General features: G+C 35.2%; 3 protein-coding genes across 6 annotated transcripts; 1 reads left to right on the plus strand and 2 right to left on the minus strand.

The window, feature by feature from the left end:
• Positions 1-460: 460 nt before the first annotated feature.
• On the minus strand, positions 461-1,897 carry LOC149519069 (uncharacterized). The gene is made up of 2 exons (XM_089759299.1): positions 1,765-1,897; positions 461-829 (listed from the first exon to the last, which is right to left on the minus strand). Exons 1-2 carry the CDS (start codon positions 1,784-1,786, stop codon positions 624-626), a joined length of 228 nt encoding a protein of 75 aa, XP_089615425.1. The 5' UTR covers positions 1,787-1,897; the 3' UTR covers positions 461-623.
• LOC111287459 (2-oxoglutarate (2OG) and Fe(II)-dependent oxygenase superfamily protein) lies at positions 1,602-4,853 on the minus strand. Its single transcript, XM_022878042.2, has 7 exons — positions 4,465-4,853; positions 3,687-3,860; positions 3,512-3,604; positions 3,359-3,427; positions 2,721-2,927; positions 2,022-2,147; positions 1,602-1,938 (listed from the first exon to the last, which is right to left on the minus strand). Exons 1-7 carry the CDS (start codon positions 4,723-4,725, stop codon positions 1,783-1,785), a joined length of 1,086 nt encoding a protein of 361 aa, XP_022733777.2. The 5' UTR covers positions 4,726-4,853; the 3' UTR covers positions 1,602-1,782.
• Positions 4,854-5,623: 770 nt separating this feature from the next.
• LOC111286982 (clustered mitochondria protein-like) lies at positions 5,624-17,821 on the plus strand. 4 transcript variants are annotated; one of them, XM_089759300.1, is made up of 29 exons: positions 5,624-5,774; positions 6,724-6,972; positions 7,414-7,475; positions 7,684-7,873; positions 7,965-8,089; positions 8,192-8,348; positions 8,484-8,677; positions 8,785-8,886; positions 9,250-9,385; positions 10,067-10,195; positions 10,572-10,974; positions 11,109-11,213; positions 11,429-11,547; positions 12,065-12,173; positions 12,256-12,396; positions 12,880-13,011; positions 13,098-13,268; positions 13,439-13,525; positions 13,662-13,793; positions 14,027-14,182; positions 14,415-14,483; positions 14,971-15,129; positions 15,320-15,376; positions 15,450-15,490; positions 15,758-15,877; positions 16,061-16,370; positions 16,459-16,560; positions 16,703-16,774; positions 17,045-17,821. In XM_089759300.1, the coding sequence occupies exons 6-29, from the start codon at positions 8,236-8,238 to the stop codon at positions 17,507-17,509; spliced, it is 3,624 nt and encodes a 1,207-aa protein (XP_089615426.1). In that variant the 5' UTR covers positions 5,624-5,774; positions 6,724-6,972; positions 7,414-7,475; positions 7,684-7,873; positions 7,965-8,089; positions 8,192-8,235; the 3' UTR covers positions 17,510-17,821. The 4 variants fall into 4 exon arrangements, with proteins under 4 accessions (XP_089615426.1, XP_022732841.2, XP_089615427.1 ...); XM_022877106.2 differs by having other exon boundaries at positions 6,737-6,972; positions 7,949-8,089; XM_089759301.1 differs by having other exon boundaries at positions 6,737-6,972.
• Positions 17,822-18,243: the final 422 nt, after the last annotated feature.

Raw genomic sequence — 18,243 nt, forward strand, 5'->3', positions numbered from 1 at the left:
AGTGTAATGGATATAATTCAATTCTGTTGTCTAGTGAAGATATTGCTACTGGTTTAATGCAAATGGCAAAGAGATATGATTTGTATGAGGAAAGTTTATAGATTAAAATTCATCAGGATATGATTTGTATATGTTTTATTTTACACTAGCTGAATGATGTTTCCCCTTTGGGGATTTTTATAAGACTGCCAGATAATATTAGTAACTAATAGAAAGAAGAATTTAAAGCTAAAATTACGCTTTTAGCCTCATAAAGACTGGCAATGACCCTAAATTTCTAAAAAAAGCATTACCATGGCTTCATAGAGAAGGAAGACACATACTTACTATAAAAGAAAATGGAGACAATGAACTCTAACCAAGGGAAGTAAGCTATAAAATGCAACTAACTAAGCAATCTATTTAAAAGAAGAAGAAGTTCCGAAGGAAGAAGTTCCAGAAACCAAACCCACGAGCTTATACATAATTATAATAATACTTAATTTTTAACGTCCATATATCCCTTTTATTTGGGCAATTTACCAATAGCAATAACTGGGAAAGGTTCTCACGAGCTCTCAACAGACTTGCTCGTAAAAATCATACTTGCTTCTTCTTCGTTATTTGTGTTGGCAGTGCATTTCTTAGGCAGCTGCAGCACCAGATATGGGAGGGCCATTTACAAGAACACACGAACAAGGTTGCCCCAGAGCTTTTATGGCATTGCAGCAGGACTCACTTGGTGGAACGGGGCTAAAGGAAGAAACTGCAGCTCTGCAGGGTATTAGCTGCACAAGTGCTGAGAAGAATGTGCGGCTACAAGCAGTGCCCTCGCCTTGCTCCAGGAAACCTGTTGGGACCAACACAAAAACCAAAAATGGAAGAGCCTAGGAGTCAAAAAGCTTCATATTTGTGCCCAACTTCTCTCCCTCAGAATGCTTTCCTCTAACAAGGAAATTGTCTTGCACAGCAGACATCTATGTATATGAATGGCACTCGTGTCATGCCAGTAGGTATCTCAATTCTAACCACATATCATACGTTTCATGCCATTTCTATGTTAGTTCTGCTTTTAATCTGACTTCCACAGAGAAATCAACTTAAACTTCCTGCACTGGTAAACCAGTTAGTAAACCAAAATTTCAGACCCTTTTTAACTTGTGAAATTTTGAGTGCGACTGATACAGGTTACTGAGAGCTAAAACGTGACAAAGAGAAGGATTATGTTAGTCAGCTGTTCTTAGGCATACCCTGTCACGGTCAATTTTGCTGCATCAGAAATTGATGCCACTGGATAAAAAATGGCTTTCCTTGAGTTTCTAACACTCGCGAAAATACCTGTTTTATGATCGTCTGGATGTTGACCAAGCCACAAACTAATCAGGTTGCTTCAGAAGTAGAGATTGAACTGCACTTAGCATAACTGCTCTCACTCCTTCCCCCGCCCCAATCAAAAATGAAAAAGGCAAAACAAATTGCGATCCATGCTCTTAAATCAGTGCTAATTTAATATTTATACATACATGACATTCAACAGTGAAATGACTGCATCAATTATTGTTTAAACAAACAATGGCAATGAAATTGAATTTATGCACCAAGAAAATCACTGAGACATTGAATAAAGCAAACGACAAGGCAATGAATTTGCAATAATAAATAAAAAAATCACACCATGTGACATTTGATATACCATAATGTCAATCACCTTTCTTGCAAACAATTATTTAAACCTATGAAACATTATTTGCATCTCTTGAACAACAATAATGTATGATTTCTTACATAACAAGAAACAATTTGTCATGATTTCCCTTTATTTCCTTTCAGATTAATTACTGCAAGCTCTTGTTCGACAAATTCTCCCGCACATGTGGGTGGATATTTGCTTGCAAGGGGCGATTCTGCAAAGTGTCCTAGAGGCTTTAACACAGCATCCGAAGCTATGTGTGCAAACAACTGCACAAGACCAAAAAATATATCATAATTATTGATTTTTCAAATACTGACATGATGGCTAGAATATGTTTCAGTTCACTCACCGTAGAGGATACTCTCCATAGGCTATGATTTTGCTCCGATGCTAACTTTATAGCATCAATTGTCCTCTTTGTGACAACAACTTCATGCATGCCAGCTTTGCACTCACCAGCAGTCAACCATTCTATCTGCATATGACAAAGGAACGGCAAAAAAATACTTATGTGTGTAATGCATCATGCTTAACTCAATAAACCAAGAAAGAAGTTAGTTTAATCACCATCCACAAGTTTCAAAAATTACAGGTGAAAACAATGATAGAATTGAGAAAGTTCAAAAACTTCATGAATCTGTAGCTTTTCATCCTCAGTCCAATGGCTGAGAGGTGCAAAGGGCAAAGCCCAACCACAAAAGCCAAGACTTTTATTTACATTTTCTCTACCATCTATGGTACTAGACCATTTACAGTGAGCAATAATGTCTCTCAGTCTTAATGCACAAAGCATTATGTATTCTTTCTAATAATAAGACATAAATGGGAAGATGGCGAGAAGAGAATATCAATGATTGGAAAATCACCATGCAGAAAAAGTAAACCAACTTTTCTGATCATTGGAGCAGGGCATCAATGAAAGTGGTTTTTTTATTGAGAATATATTATATTATTTACCAAGAAAAGCCAACAACTTGGTTGGCCAATAAGTTCACAAACAATACTATTATCATCATTAAGCAATAGAAATTAGTGCTCATGTTCTTACCTGCTTCCCGGCCTGAATTAGAAGACATCCTATAGGAACCTTCACCTCAATCTTTTGCCCATTCCTTAACCAGATGTTTAGACCAGGGAACCTACTTCTGCCATGGATAGTTAGAAAGTTAAGGTCATAGTGGTAGCCTGCAAACACAGTGCCCTCCTGCCCATATCGTCTGAGGTCACTCCCTGTTGGAGCTAGAAGATGTGGCCCCTAGATTTGGTGGGAACAAGGATTTCTTGTCAAGTGTAAATGATAGATAAGTGATAAGTTTCCTAATGAAAAATGAAAAAGAATATGATGCGTGCCATGACTCAAAAACAATGATTACTAGCATTGAGAGATAAAGAATTTCACGAAGGTGGCACCCATATGCTTATCCCACCATGAAAAAGTAGGGATATATAGGTCTTACTAGGAAAAAGAAGGAAAAAAAAGAAAGAGAGAAAACCCTGAAAAGTAATGGGTGAGCCTGCATGGCAACAAAGCTTTAAATAGACCATTCACAATCTTCATTTCTCTATCCCTATTATTCCACATACTCTATATCAGAAGAATGAACAGCAGTAAGTTGAAAGGCAAACATCAATGTAGGAACTAAAAATCTAAAAAAGTTGAATCTGATACTGGTTAACATTACATACCTGCTTCATAAGGGAAGTAAATGCGTCTTTTGGCAGCCCAAATCCAATTGCTGCCATTTCAGCAACAGCCTAAGCAAGAATAGAGACATACTAACTTCAGTTTTTAGATGAAATGGTTCATATAAAGGCAAGCAAGTCAAATAATCAACTCACCTTTATTGCTGATATCATTTTGTATCCCCAAGAGTCCATGGTCTCTTTCCATTCAGAGAAACCTTCAGGTATGACAGGTTCTGAATTAAGTTCCTGCAAGGGAAGAAAGTAGAAGTTAATGAAACTAGAATAAACCTTCATATTCGAACATTTTTGCAAGAGAAGGATAAGAGACCTGAAAGCGGGTATTGAAAGGGCGAGGGCCCACTCTCCACATGTATCGCCACTTGGGATCAGGCCCCTTGGGAGTGTATGGTTGGTACTCTTTAGGCATTGCCCTTAACTTCTCTTGCATTTCTTCATCGACCAAGCTTCTTGGCACTTCCACTCCCTCTGGTGTTACTCCAACCTGTAATCTCCATTTACATAAAAATTTAAATCAAAATGTTATACGGTTTTTACTAAAATATAAACAACTATTCAAGCAAGAACTAAGAAGCCACAAAATAATATTTCCTTGAGCATTTCCCCATTTTGGAAATATAATAGAACCCTTCAGTTAGGTGGAGATTTTAGCATCTTTTCTTTCTTTTCAACAAAGCAAAAGAACGTAATTGAGTCAATTTGTAATAGTTATACGGCAGCACCTCAATAAGGCACTAAGAAGTTTTAAAATTTATAAATTACTTGAATGCTCTCATAAAATCTTATCAAGGCAATGCAATAAACATCCATACTTTTCAGAAATCTCCTCTCTTTTCCACACATCAGTCGAATTTGTTTCGCTTTCTTACACTAAGAAATCAAATAAACTAACATAAAATTATTAACTTATTTTCTAAAAAAACAAAAAAATTAAGCGGCTAGTCAAATTCTAGCAAGCATCCGACTACCGAAGATTTTCGATGGTAGTTTACGGTGGCCAAACAAAAACTACTCAAAAGTCGAAATAAAAAGAAGCATAAAATAAAATAAAAAAGTTATTTTTGGGGGAAAAGAGTGAAAAAGGGGACCTGGTAATGTAAATAGGGACGCTCCTGCAAGCGCTTGAACTCGTCTGGCTTCTCGAAGTACTTCTCCATCATATCAATGAACCGATCATTGTCTTCCGCCGTACACCGCGGATCCTGAACCAGTAACGCCCCCGTTTCCTTCAGCAGGCGACTCACCTCGCGGCACAACTCGTTGAGTTCACTCGCTCGCTTTGCTGATTCACCTTCCCGATTCCCAGCGGTCTCCAAATACGTTGCTAGATCTATCACCGGTAAGTCCATTTATGGATTTCTTTTTTTCTTTCCTTCTAAAAAAATGTGGTGTTGAAATATAGATTTTGAATTTTCTTCGTTTTTTCCTTATAAAAAGAGACAAGTAAAGCGTAGAGACAGAGGAAAGGAATACTGTGGGCCCTTTTGTCGTGGCGGGAGAAGGGAGTTTTATTTTCAGGCTATTTAGGATTGTTTCATATAAAACTCGAATTATAATTATAATTATTGACTTGAGTTTGAATTTAAATAATTTAATTTATTAAATTAATTAAATTTAAATATTTTAATATTAAATTCAATTAATTTATAAAATTAATTGAGTTTTAAATTTTAATATATTTTTATTTTTTAATAAATATTTATTATTTTATTTTTATATATTAATTTAAATTTGAGTTCAAATTTAAACGTATAATTAAATTTGAAATTAAACTCATTTTTATCAAATAAATTTAATAAAATAAGTTTATCTTGAATCAAATTTAAATTTAAAGATTAAAATTCGGTTAAATTTAAATTGAATTTTGAATCAAACATAAATTTTTTTTATCAATATGATTTATTTTTATTAAATTATATATAATATTATATTATAAAAAATATTACAACTATAGCATTGAATAGTGTAATAGCTAATAAGTTATCAAACACAAACACTACTAGCTATACTTGTGGCTTATTCTCTAAATTGATCAATATATGATTCCTAATAAAGGCCTCATTGAAATATGTCAATATTTCAAAAAAAAAAAAATTGCAATTTGCTTATTTGCAAGAAACCAAAAAAAGAAATACCTAACAAAGAAAAGGCCCAATAGAAGCCCAAGAAGATTGGGTTTCACTACTACTCTTAAGTCCTAAGTCGCACTCCTATCCTATATAATAACAGTACTAATCAAAATGAAATGAACAAATAATTTCAGTGCTCGGCCAAAATTTCGCCGCCGCCGCCACTGCCCTCTTTCTGCTTCCTCTTCTAAAACCTCCGCTTTTCCTTTTTGTTCTTAAAAAACACAAAGACAGTGTTTATCGTTTGCGATTGAGATTGAAGTTTCTTGGTAATAATTTTCTTTTCTCATTTCACTCTACTGTTTGGATGGTACCACAAGGAAATGGAAACTTCATCTTTTCTTTTTTGTCTTATTATCTTTTGCGTGTGTGTATAATTCTGAAAAATTAACCTGAGTTGCAACCCACAATTTTAGTGGTTTGGGGATTGAAGTTTCTTTCTTTCTTTTTTTGTTGCGGGTATTTTGGCTCTCATTTTCCATATTTCACCATTTTGGTGGTCACCCATATAGAATATGATATTGGTCGCTTTTGTACATAAATAATTATGTATATATCAAAATTTTAATGTCCTGCTTTTACTGATTACTATAAGATTGATTTATATCGAGTTTGCCTTTTATTAGGTGAATATAGGAGTTCTCTTTTTCTTTAAAAAATGTTTTCTTTTAGAGTTCAACCTCTGTGGTACCATTGTATGATATATATGAGACATCGTGTATTGGTGTCGTATAAAATATTGAAATTCTTGTGTTCTTGTCATGCTATACACGAAAATTGGGTGTCAAAACATGAAATTTATTTTTTTGGTTTTGTTAAATCCGTATATAGTTATTGCTAAAATTTTAAATCGCATCACCTTAAATGTCTTTTATTCATATCATATTTGTCTCACGTCATCATGTCATACTTTAGATTGCCATATTATATATTTGGTTTATGGGCGTTCATGCTAGTGTATCATTGCCTTATTTCAATGTGATAATAGTGCTTTGGGTGTTTAACTCTGCATTCTGACTGTACAAGTTTTGAAAATTCCTTTTTTTTTCTTCCTTCTACTATATCCAGTGTTTGAATAGAATTCACAGCATATTATTTATATTCTTTTTAAAATTAGAAAAAAAGGGCATTATACACAGTTAGACATAATATTTGTTTGTGTGTAAAGCAGCCAATCGTTGTAGAACTTTTCTGAACTCTTTATATGCTGATAAATAGGTATTGGTATCAGGTTCGTGCAAATGGCAGGCAAATCTAACAAGGGAAGGAACCGGAGAGGGTCACACAATTCATCAACTGTTTCAGAGCAAGCTGTATCATCTGATACTGTCTTGAAGGATAATGTAATTGCTTCTGAGACTCTGAAAGTTGACTCTAATGGAATTCCAGACATGGTCGAATCGTCTGGTCCCAAGTCAGAGTTGACAGAGCATGAAACTTTGCAAACGTCAAGCCAACCAAAGCAAGGTGGATTTGCATGTGTCATTCCAAATTATTATTTTCACTATGATGGCATTTTATTGGCATATCCCTATCACCTCAAAAATCTTATGACTATTTCCCTTTTCAAGAAATTTATAGCATAATGTTTTAGATGAGGAGCTTCAATATTTTCATACATCTAGAAACAATAATTATGTCATACATTTCAATCATTTATATGTGTTTACAGGTGTATTTTTCGAAAGTCTGAGAAATTGTTGATAAACATGTTTCCTCAAACAATTTTAAACAGATGAATCTTCATTATTAGTACCGTTATATGTTTTAAATGTATCCAGCTTACGTTAACAATGTCTTGTTGCTGTTGTTTGTATAATATCTAAATTTAGTCTGTTGTAGGGTTCTGATGAATGCTTCCTAGATTGCTGTTGACTCGCCTTTTTCTTTTATTCTATGCTAATGCAGGTGACCTTCATCTTTATCCAGTGTCTGTTAAAACACTAAGTGGCGAAAAGCTTGAGCTGCAAGTGAGCGAACTTTATTATGAAACTATCTCTTCTGTCTCTCTCTCTTTCTCTGGTTTGCAGTTGTGTGTTTCTATGGGTGGCCGTGCATACACATTTGTGTGTGGATTATTTCTCATTGGGTTACAATTAAAACGTGAATTCTCTATTCACATACATACCTTATTACTGATGTTGTTTAAATTGCTGAATTGATTATTTGAATATGCAGCTGAATCCTGGAGATTCTGTCATGGACATACGACAGTTCCTTCTTGATGCTCCAGAGACCTGTTACTTCACATGCTATGATTTACTGCTGCACGTTAAAGATGGTTTAACTCATCATTTAGAAGATTATAATGAAATTTCTGAAGTAGCTGACATTACTATTGGTGGCTGCTCCTTGGAGATGGTTGCTGGTATACTGACATTTTTTTTTCCATTTTATGGTTTTAAGGTTTATATGTGCACTCTAAACTGAAATAGTGTGGCAGCTTTATATGATGATAGATCTATCAGAGCTCATGTTCACCGCACGAGAGAGTTGCTTTCCCTTTCTACACTTCATGCCTCACTCTCAACATCGCTTGCGCTGCAGTATGAGAATACACAAAGTAAAGCTCCAAATTCAGGAGGTTTGAAATTGGACCTTAAGTCACTATCCATGTCACATATTTTCTTTGTTTTACTATCTTATAAAGTTTTGGATTTTAATTTTCAATTTTATTTTTATCCAGATGCTGCAAGAACTGACGTTTCAGAGCTTGATGGCCTCGGCTTTATGGAGGATGTTGCCGGATCGTTAGGTAAATTGTTATCTTCATCTTCAAAGGAGATCAAATGTGTTGAGAGTGTTGTTTTTTCATCCTTCAATCCTCCACCAAGCTATCGAAGGTAAAATGCTGATATTTCTTTTCTTTAAAATACTTCTGTGCTTCACCTATTTCTTGAGCTTTTTTTTTGTTGAATGAGTTTTGACATTAATGTTGAATGAGTATTAACAACACATTGTAACTTTGTTGGAGACAGGCTTGTAGGGGATTTGATCTATTTGGATATAGTAACATTAGAGGGTAGCCAATACTGTATTACGGGAACCACAAAGATGTTTTATGTCAATTCAAGCACAGGGAATGTTCTTGACCCAAGACCAAGCAAAGCTGGTTCTGAAGCAACAAGTCTCATTGGACTCCTGCAGAAAATTAGCTCTAAGTTCAAAAAAGGTAACAGAATATGTAAAAAATCTCATAACTGGTGTTAAAGGTTGAAATTTTCTAGTACCATTTACTTTTCTTGAATAATTGTTTCCTTTTGTGTACTTGTAATGAAGCTTTCCGTGAGATTTTGGAGCGGAAGGCTACTGCACATCCTTTTGAAAATGTTCAATCTCTGTTGCCGCCAAATTCATGGCTGGAATTATATCCTGTTCCTGGTAACTTTGACTTCCTAAAGTTATTTCAGTGTTTAGCTTCTAAAAAGGAAATAGTAGAATGAGCACTCTGATATGGAGGGTACACTTTTATGTGTCCGTTTTCTCTTAATCTTTTTTTGGTATGCTTGGTTGAAGTTTTTGCAGTAAGAGTATATTTCATCTTTTTTTTTTTTAAATAACAAATTTAAGGATGTGAGTTGCAGCAGTGGTATGGTATTTTGAGGTTAAGTGGCATTTGGCAGGATCCTTGGAGGGATGACATGTTTTCCTTTCCTTTAGCATTAGGGTTTATGGTTTAGAGGTTAAAAGTTAATGTTACAGTTTGATCCATTAAGTTGATTCTATTGCTTGTGCTGTTGTCAGATCACAAACGCGATGCTGCCAGGTCGGAGGATGCATTGACTCTTTCATATGGGAGTGAGTTGATTGGCATGCAAAGAGATTGGAATGAAGAATTGCAGTCTTGTCGAGAATTTCCACATACAACTCCTCAAGAAAGGTACATAATACCATCAACCTCCTTATAATTAATATTCTGGAATGTTTATAACTCCTAATTGTCAAATTTTTTTTTTTGAAGAACCTAATTAGTTTTTAGCTTTACAGTTCTTATTATCTAACAATTAGCAAGTAATAAAAATTATTTATTATATTTTCTTTGTAATATAAAATGTTGGAATGTTTAGCTGCATGTATGTAATCATTGTAGTGCTTATTATTCACCTTGATAACAATATATTAGGTGTGAATAACATTTTTTATATGCTTATGCACTCTAATAGATACATACTGGACCAAAAATTCAGATTTAACATGTCATACCGAAAGGAAATTTAGTGTTTTTAATCTGATACAAGTTAACTGTTGTGATCTTGAGATAATAAGGCCCAAAATTTAGAATTAATGTGTTATTGAACGGAAATTAAGAAGTTTCATCCCATACTTGTTCCATATGTTGTAATCTTAAGACTAAGGACTGCAAAATAAATTAACCTAGCATGTTTTCTTTTGAAGGTTGCAAAGTATGAAAGGCAGTATTTTATAGTTTGAAGTTAAAATTAGCATATCATGGGTGATATTGTTCTTTTATCCATGCGCATGCATTCCACTGATTCACAGCTTTAAGCTGTTGGCAATCTTTGTAGAGTTTCTGCTTATTATGGAGATAATTTTGTTGCAGGATCCTGCGAGATAGGGCTCTTTATAAAGTAACATCAGACTTTGTTGATGCAGCAATTAGTGGTGCTGTTGGAGTCATCAACAGATGTATACCACCCATAAATCCAACTGATCCAGAGTGCTTTCACATGTTAGTTTTCCATAAAAGAACTCCGCATTTGTTTGTAATTTTTTATCTTAATTGGGATTTGCAGGATGCTTTGCAAACAGTGTTGTTTCATGCATTGCCCTTCAAAACAGTAGTTATTGATGGTTTCTCCGAGGAGTGATGCCATCCCATTTCACCTTGAATCTCTTCATTTTTTTATATTGTTTGAAGGTTCTTAGTCTTAGGCTTCTCTTAGCAGTTTGTATATCATTTATTCTGTCCTCCATGTTCTGTCTCATAATTTTATTTCAGTCACATACATATTTATAATATGTACTCCTTTATTTTTTTCATTTTACTTTCTTATTTTTCCCTAAAATTGAGATAAACTTGGTATTAAGTTTTCTTTTTATTTCAGGTATGTTCACAACAACATATTCTTCAGTTTTGCTGTGGATGCGGATCTGGATCAATTGTCCAAGAAATGTGCAGTAGATACCAATTCAAATGATCAAAGCAGACATGAAGCCACTTTGTTTTGTTCATCTGAAAGGGTTGCTAATGAAATGTTGCATGGAGATAATAGCATGGGTTCAAATGGGGAAAGATGTGATGGATCAATTATAGGGGACAGTTATAGTGTAAAAGAATCAGCTCTAGGTTCTGTTGAGACATCATTGGCTGAGAGTGAACAGGCTACATATGCCTCTGCAAATAATGATTTGAAAGGCACAAAGGCATATCAGGAAGCTGATGTCGCTGGACTACATAACCTTGCCATGGCCATAATTGATTACAGGGGTCATAGAGTGGTGGCTCAGGTGAAGACACCTTTCTTTGCTATTTTAGGGAGAAGTTGTTTGCTGGAGTGGTGTTCCTTCTTCAGCCTAATTCCTCTTTCTTTTTTGTCTGTTTTTTATTTGCTCTTAAATTTTGTGACCCTATGCTTTTGCAGAGTGTCTTACCTGGCATTCTTCAAGGGGATAAATCAGATTCTCTCCTTTATGGATCCGTTGACAATGGCAAAAAAGTTTGCTGGAATGAAGATTTTCATTCAAAGGTGAGAAAATATGAAATTTTATGTTTCCTACTGAACATAAAATTGTCAGGTTCATGTGGCATGTTTGTGGAGTAATTGTCTCTTTTGGTAGAGCATCAATTTCTTTCAACTTGTATATTTCATTTTATTAAGTTTAAATTTCTTTGTCACATTCTTAAATACTTCGAAAAGAATTAATGTTCTTGTGGAGGGCGCTGACTTCTATGTTTCTTTAGGTACTAGAAGCTGCTAAACGCCTTCATTTGAAGGAACATACGGTATTTGATGCATCTGGAAATGTTTTCAAATTGGCTGCTCCAGTGGAATGCAAGGGCATTGTTGGCAGTGATGACAGGTGATTGAATTTTCTCGAGGTTTGCAAGTTAATGAGCTGTATTATATTTTAGTTTTCAATGGTTTAGACTTTATTATATTAAGATGAACTCACAATCTTCTCTTGATTTCCTTAGCATTTTTGTGATACCCATTTCGTTATGATTTCCTTATGACTTTTTGTTTTGACATTTCTAATTATCCAACTCTTTCTTTTGCTTTAGTGTTGCAATTTGCTAACTCTTCACCAACTTCATCCCATTTTTATTCATAGTCCTCTTGCTATTAGTTTCGTTTCCTTTAAGTTTGTAGTCATAGGAAACTTATTTACCTTACAGCCCTAATAGATAGTCACACATAGATGAGATTAGCTAATGGCATTCTATTTGAGGAATATTTCTCTTCTGAGAGAGATATATTTTTTTATTATATGCGCTCAAAAATTTTGCATGTTTCAAGTTGTGCTTAGCCACATTGTCATCCTTGGCTTTCTTTTCTTTTCCATTTCCTTCTCCCTCTTAATTTCATTTTTGTATTAGGCATTATCTTCTGGATTTGATGAGAGCAACTCCTCGTGATGCAAATTATACTGGTCCTGGATCCCGATTCTGTATATTGAGACCAGAATTAATTACTGCCTTTTGCCAGGTAATATATTCTTACATTAACATCAATTTACAACTTGTTTGAATTGCTCAATATCTGATGTTTTCTTGCTTAATTGGAGAAGGCTCAAGCTGCAGAGGACTCAAAATCTGAGCTTAATTCTGAGGGATTGGCTAATATGGCAACTGATTCTTCAAAGGTTGCTGGTGTTGAAGCACCGGTGGGTACAGAGGGCCATGAAGCTGCAACTTCTGATGACAATCAGGCAAGGCTCTCATAATGAGGATAGTTATCTAAGCTGTTGCATTTTTTTTTCTATATACACTGTTTGGGTATATAAAGAACTCTCCTATACGCTCTTTTTTTATTTGTTGTCATATTTGCCAATATACCCCCACAACTTTTTAAAAAGTGTCTTGAGTGTTCTTTGAGTTAGTCAAAGCATTATGTATTTTCTGCAAAGTTAAGTGGCAATTGGAATTCTTATGCATGTTATTGATCTGGTGGAAATTTTGAAATGGTTGTACGCATTTTATATCTATTTTTTCATTTTAAGTGGATTAAGGCATTGGTTGTGAATGGTAACATGCCCATGTAAGGTATGAAATTTGGGCATTGAATGTAAATGTTTAGTTATGATAAGTTCTATTATCTAATAACTTTGGCTGTAAAAAATATTTCAGACTGTTTAACATGTAAGATGTGACTGTGCTCGTGTGTCAAGTAATTTCTCTTCCTCTGACCACAGGGTGTAACCAAGGAAGATAAACACAAGGCTGAAAAAGAATGCACTTCTGCATCTGTTAAAAGCTGTGAAACACATGAGATATTATTTAACCCCAATGTCTTTACCGAATTTAAATTGGCTGGGAGTCAAGAGGTGAGTTTCCTAGCCTGCAACTTTCCTTTCTTTACAATACTGCCAAAGCATGGATTCTCTTAGATCTTTTCCTTTGCGGACACCAGGAGATAGTAGCTGATGAAGAAAATGTGCGGAAAGCTAGTTCTTATCTTCTAGATGTTATACTTCCGAAGTTTATACAAGATCTTTGCACGCTGGAGGTTTCACCCATGGACGGCCAGACATTAACAGAAGCACTCCATGCACATGGAATTAACATTCGGTACATCGGAAAAGTAAGCTTTATGTGTTATATGTCAGTTGTTATTTGATAGTTTTGCTTTTTTGGCATTAGAAAATAAAAGCCGATGAGTGAATAGAAAATTTACCTTAGATCACAATTATAGATCCATTGAATTTGATATTTTTATTAGTCAATCAGGCATTTTAACACATAATTTTACAGGTTGCTAATGGGACCAAACATCTACCTCATCTATGGGATCTTTGTTCTAATGAGACTGTAGTCCGGTCAGCAAAGCACATCCTTAAGGTGAGATCATTTTCTTGTCTACGTAAACATCTATTCCTGTTTAGATGATGCCTTCTGCATTTTTGAAATTTCTATTGTCAAATTTTTATTTGGTAATGGTAATTGCGTCTCTTGCCATCCATTTCTGGTTATGCAGGATGTTTTGAGAGATACAGAGGATCATGATCTTGGACCAGCAGTCTCACATTTTTTGAACTGTTTCTTTGGAAGTTGCCAAGCGCTTACTGCAAAATTAACTTCTAGCATACAGTCCAAAAACCAAAAGAAAGTATGGTTAATCTAGATGACTTTCATCCCAAGTTACTTTAATGTAAACTGTTTTGCATGAGTTATAGCATACAATGTTTAGTGTGTCAATGATCCAAATCCATTTTTTTTTAAGGGGAAATAGTTGTTTACAAGCCTTAACTTGTAAATTTTGCACCTGTATTCTACAATGATGATAAATCTAGACTGGAATAGATTTCCTGAGTTCTGTATTTATGTTCAAAATATTTGCAGGAGCAAGCAAGTCATCAATCTTCAGGCAAGACGTCGAGGGGACATTCCAGATGGAAGGGCAAAGCTTCTGCAAGGAAGAATATTTCTTCTTATATGAATGTTAGCTCAGAAACTCTATGGTCTGACATTCAGAAATTTGCAAAACTGAAATATCAGGTATTAAGTTTTTTTTTTTTTTTTTTTGTATGGATATCCTATAAATCAGGTAGACCATTTCATCTGTAGGGAAGGGATACTATCGTATTATGAATGTCAGTTGCACATCCCTCTATTAGTGCCACATTGAAACAAGATATGTTAATCTGGGTTTTGTTTGATCTCTGAATATATTGTACATTCGCACATTAGTTTATACTATATGTTTGCTGCTGTATTTTTCCTTCTGTAGTTTGAGTTGCCAGAGGATACAAGATTACGAGTGAAGAAAGTCTCTGTCTTGCGAAATCTATGTCAAAAGGTAATTAATGAGTTCTTTCAATTTGCTTTTTTTTATTTGACAAGTTGCTTCTTGTACATTTGTCCTTGTTATTTGTTGATGAATGATTGCTTCTATGCCAGTTTTTGCTCTGTGTAAAAGACCTTCAGAATTTTCTTATTTTTTTATTTGTTTACATAGCTGGTCCATCCTGTGATGGATTTTTCATAGGAGATGCATCTTGTGTCAGGAACAAAGTACATATTGTTGTTAGTGGTAGTTTCCATCATTATGCTTCTCTTTTTGAATTGTACTTGATGACATATGCTTGTCAGTTTGAAGGTGGGGTGATTCTAGCTTGGGCTACCTTACACAACCTTTGTAAACCTTCCACCCTTAATAATGTTAATTAATTTGTGCCAAATAATTTACACTGCAACTTTATATTATTCTTGAATTTTCTGATAATATGAAGCTAGATCTTCTAATGTGTCAACTGCTTACATGAATGGGTTTCTGATCTATACAGGTGGGAATTACTATTGCTGCTAGCAAGTATGATTTTAACACTGCAATACCTTTTCAAACGATAGATATTTTGAATCTCCAACCTGTAGTGAAGCATTCAGTACCTGTATGTTCAGAAGCTAAAGATCTTGTAGAGATGGGAAAGGTCCAATTAGCGGAAGTAAGCACTGTATTTCCTTTTTCATTCATAAACAATGAAGTATTATAAGTATGTTATGTAAGGAAAAGGGTCAAGTTTTCTGTAATTGCAAATGGGTTTATGGTTGAATTGTATTGGTTTAATTACATAGAATGTAAAATATTTATTATAACAAGTTGAATAAGCTGTTGTGTTTCAATGATTCTCTTAGGGCATGCTTACTGAAGCGTACACAATGTTTTCAGAGGCATTTTCAATTCTTCAACAGGTAAGTTAGGCCATTCCCTGCTGTTAAGAATTCTTAAATGTCTGTTTTTCATGATCTCCTCAATTGATTTCAGGTCACTGGGCCAATGCATCGGGAGGTTGCAAATTGCTGTCGGTAGTTATCACAACTCAAAACTTTTACTGATTTTTGTTTTCTAATCATTTTTTATCCTTAATATTTTAAATATTATATATATAATGGTACTTCGGGTTTTGTATATTTTGCTTTATGTACTTGAACAAACCATTGAGATAATTCACCATTTAAAGCAATTGTTGCATTATCCTTCAAAACTTAGACAATTTTTTTTAATATGGGTGGAGTGCTGACAATGTTCTGACCTCCAATCTTGTCTAAATAGTTTAACTTCCATATTTTCAGGTACCTTGCTATGGTCTTGTATCATGCAGGAGATATGGCTGGGGCCATAATGCAACAGCACAAAGAACTTATTATAAATGAACGTTGCTTGGGTTTGGACCACCCTGATACTGCTCATAGGCATGTGTTCTTTGCTCTATGTTCTTCATTTATATATAAAAATATTATGTATAATGGGTTCATTTGGTAATCTGGGTTTATCTCAATTGCTATTGCTATAATAGTATTATTAACTTTGTTTATAGAAAATTTTTACCCTTACATGGGTCTAATTCAACTTAATTTGCAACTATCCTGCTGCAGTTATGGCAATATGGCTCTCTTCTACCATGGCCTCAACCAGACAGAGCTAGCATTACGGCACATGTCCAGGGCATTGCTTTTGCTAAGCCTATCTTCTGGCCCGGATCATCCTGATGTTGCTGCAACTTTCATAAATGTTGCAATGATGTATCAAGATATTGGCAAAATGAACACGGCACTTCGCTATCTGCAAGAAGCCTTGAAAAAGAATGAAAGGCTGCTAGGCGAGGAACATATTCAAACAGCTGTATGCTATCATGCCCTTGCAATTGCATTCAATTGTATGGGTGCCTTCAAACTTTCTCACCAGGCATGTGTTTCTGGAAGAATAATATGTTTTCTATTACAAATAGGTTTAAATAAGATTCATTCAACTTATTATTGGTTTTGGTGCACAGCATGAAAAGAAAACCTATGACATTCTCGTAAAACAGCTTGGTGAGGAGGACTCAAGAACAAGAGACTCCCAGAATTGGGTGAAGACATTTAAGATTCGTGAGGTATGTGAATGGTCCTGCAATTATTGTGTGATATCAATCTATACTTAAGGGTCTGATTAGGTTGAAAAAGAATCTTAGTAAGAGTAACTCTATTTATATTTATTCTTTCTCGTTTCTGAAGTTGCTAATTTTGTATTGACAGATGAATGCTCAAAAGCAGAAAGGTCAAGCTTTAAATGCTGCTTCTGCTCAAAAGGCAATTGATATCTTGAAGGTAATTTAATCACCCTGATTTTCCTTCCTTACCTTTCACTTTGTCAGTTCGCTAAGGCAACTGCTATCAGAGCTTATTTAGAAAGCCTTTTCTAGCTTTAGACAGCCTCTTTTCGTGTTTTTGCTCCGGCTGCCCTTTTCAGCAAATTAATTTGTCAGATCTGAGAAAAACTGTGTTATTTCTTTGCTATATGGTTAGCCATCTGACATCTCCAATGAAGCATGGGTTCTCAACCTTTTTGTTTTCCTGATTCATGATTTGGCATGACAGGCCCATCCGGATATAATACATGCATTCCAAGCTGCTGCTGCAGCTGGAGGATCTGGGAGTTCCAGTGCTTCTTTCAACAAGTCCCTTAATGCAGCAATGATTGGCGAGACTCTACCTCGAGGAAGGGGATTTGATGAAAGAGCAGCTCGTGCAGCAGCAGAAATACGGAAGAAAGCTGCTGCTAGGGGTCTTGCAACTCGCTCACATGGGATACCAGTCCAAGCTGTGCCCCCATTAACTCAGCTCATTAACATGATCAACTTGGGGGTGACTCCAGAGGCAGGAGATGGTGAGGAAGCAGGAGAAAGGAGGGAAGCAAATGGCCATCATCCAAATGGTCCAGTTGATGCCAAAAAAGATGCATCAACGTCTAAGGAAGAAGAACAAGCGCCTGTTGGATTAGGCACGGGCCTCACTTCATTGGAGGCTAAAAAACAGAAAACGAAACCGAAAGTCACATCTTGAGATTTTGACTGGCAGGTTCTCAATATGTAACTGAGTCAATTTGAGGAATGTTTGCTATTTATAACGTTATCATTGGTACTCACTTGCAAGTCCCGAGAGCAGAATAAACTGGCTCAGAGATCATCTTTGTTGGTGAACATTGGGCCGCATCTTGTGCAAATAGGAACACTTTGAGCATTGTCAACGAGTTGTTCTACTAGTTTTGTTTTGGTCATTCGTTTTAGGAATGCGTGATTTTAAAATTATACTTGATATGGAAGTGTTTGCTATTCGAGTCTAATAAATGGCCCTCCTGAAAAATGAGCTTCCTCACAGTATTTTTTATATTTTTTTTGAGAGTATTTTTTATTTATATATATTTTTTATTTGAGACTAGTCTTCGGTGAAAATGTGAGGTAAGGTTGTGTACATTAGATTCAGGAGTTAGGATCTTACATATAGCAAAAGTTTTATACACGGGTTATGTCATGGTCCTAGAGAGACACCAGTTTTATCTCCTACGCTCTCCGCAGGTTAGATTCGGTTTGACATCCACCTGCTGCCACTATATTAGATACTATATCATACGTTAGCTTTCGTTTGTCCTAATAGTTTCACGACACTCAAGCATGGCGAGGGGATCAGAGAGTAGCATCTGAAAAGTCATATTCAATTAAAGCCTATATCGATTGTGTATCAGACGGTTGTGTATTAGAGTTAGTTTTGAAATAAATATATTTACATCATTTGAAATT

The sequence above is a fragment of the Durio zibethinus genome, chromosome 4 (assembly GCF_047325235.1).
Source record: "Durio zibethinus cultivar Kanyao isolate XHJ-2024 chromosome 4, ASM4732523v1, whole genome shotgun sequence".
NCBI classification, from domain to species: Eukaryota; Viridiplantae; Streptophyta; class Magnoliopsida; order Malvales; family Malvaceae; genus Durio; species Durio zibethinus.

Bases quoted from the DNA above. Each gene is read 5' to 3' on its own strand.
- LOC149519069 (XM_089759299.1), bottom strand. From the start codon at position 1,786: ATGACAAATTGTTTCTTGTTAT. The intron at 830-1,764 runs GTAAGAAATCAT...TGGTCCCAACAG, and splicing joins GACAAATTGTTTCTTGTTAT to GTTTCCTGGAGCAAGGCGAG.
- LOC111287459 (XM_022878042.2), bottom strand. From the start codon at position 4,725: ATGGACTTACCGGTGATAGATCTAGCAACGTATTTGGAGACCGCTGGG. The intron at 3,428-3,511 runs GTGAGTTGATTA...ATTCTTGCTTAG, and splicing joins AAATGATATCAGCAATAAAG to GCTGTTGCTGAAATGGCAGC. The intron at 1,939-2,021 runs GTGAGTGAACTG...GGTCTTGTGCAG, and splicing joins TATGGAGAGTATCCTCTACG to TTGTTTGCACACATAGCTTC.
- LOC111286982 (XM_022877106.2), top strand. From the start codon at position 6,747: ATGGCAGGCAAATCTAACAAGGGAAGGAACCGGAGAGGGTCACACAAT. The intron at 10,196-10,571 runs GTTAGTTTTCCA...TTTTTATTTCAG, and splicing joins GATCCAGAGTGCTTTCACAT to GTATGTTCACAACAACATAT. The intron at 15,377-15,449 runs GTAAGTTAGGCC...AATTGATTTCAG, and splicing joins CATTTTCAATTCTTCAACAG to GTCACTGGGCCAATGCATCG.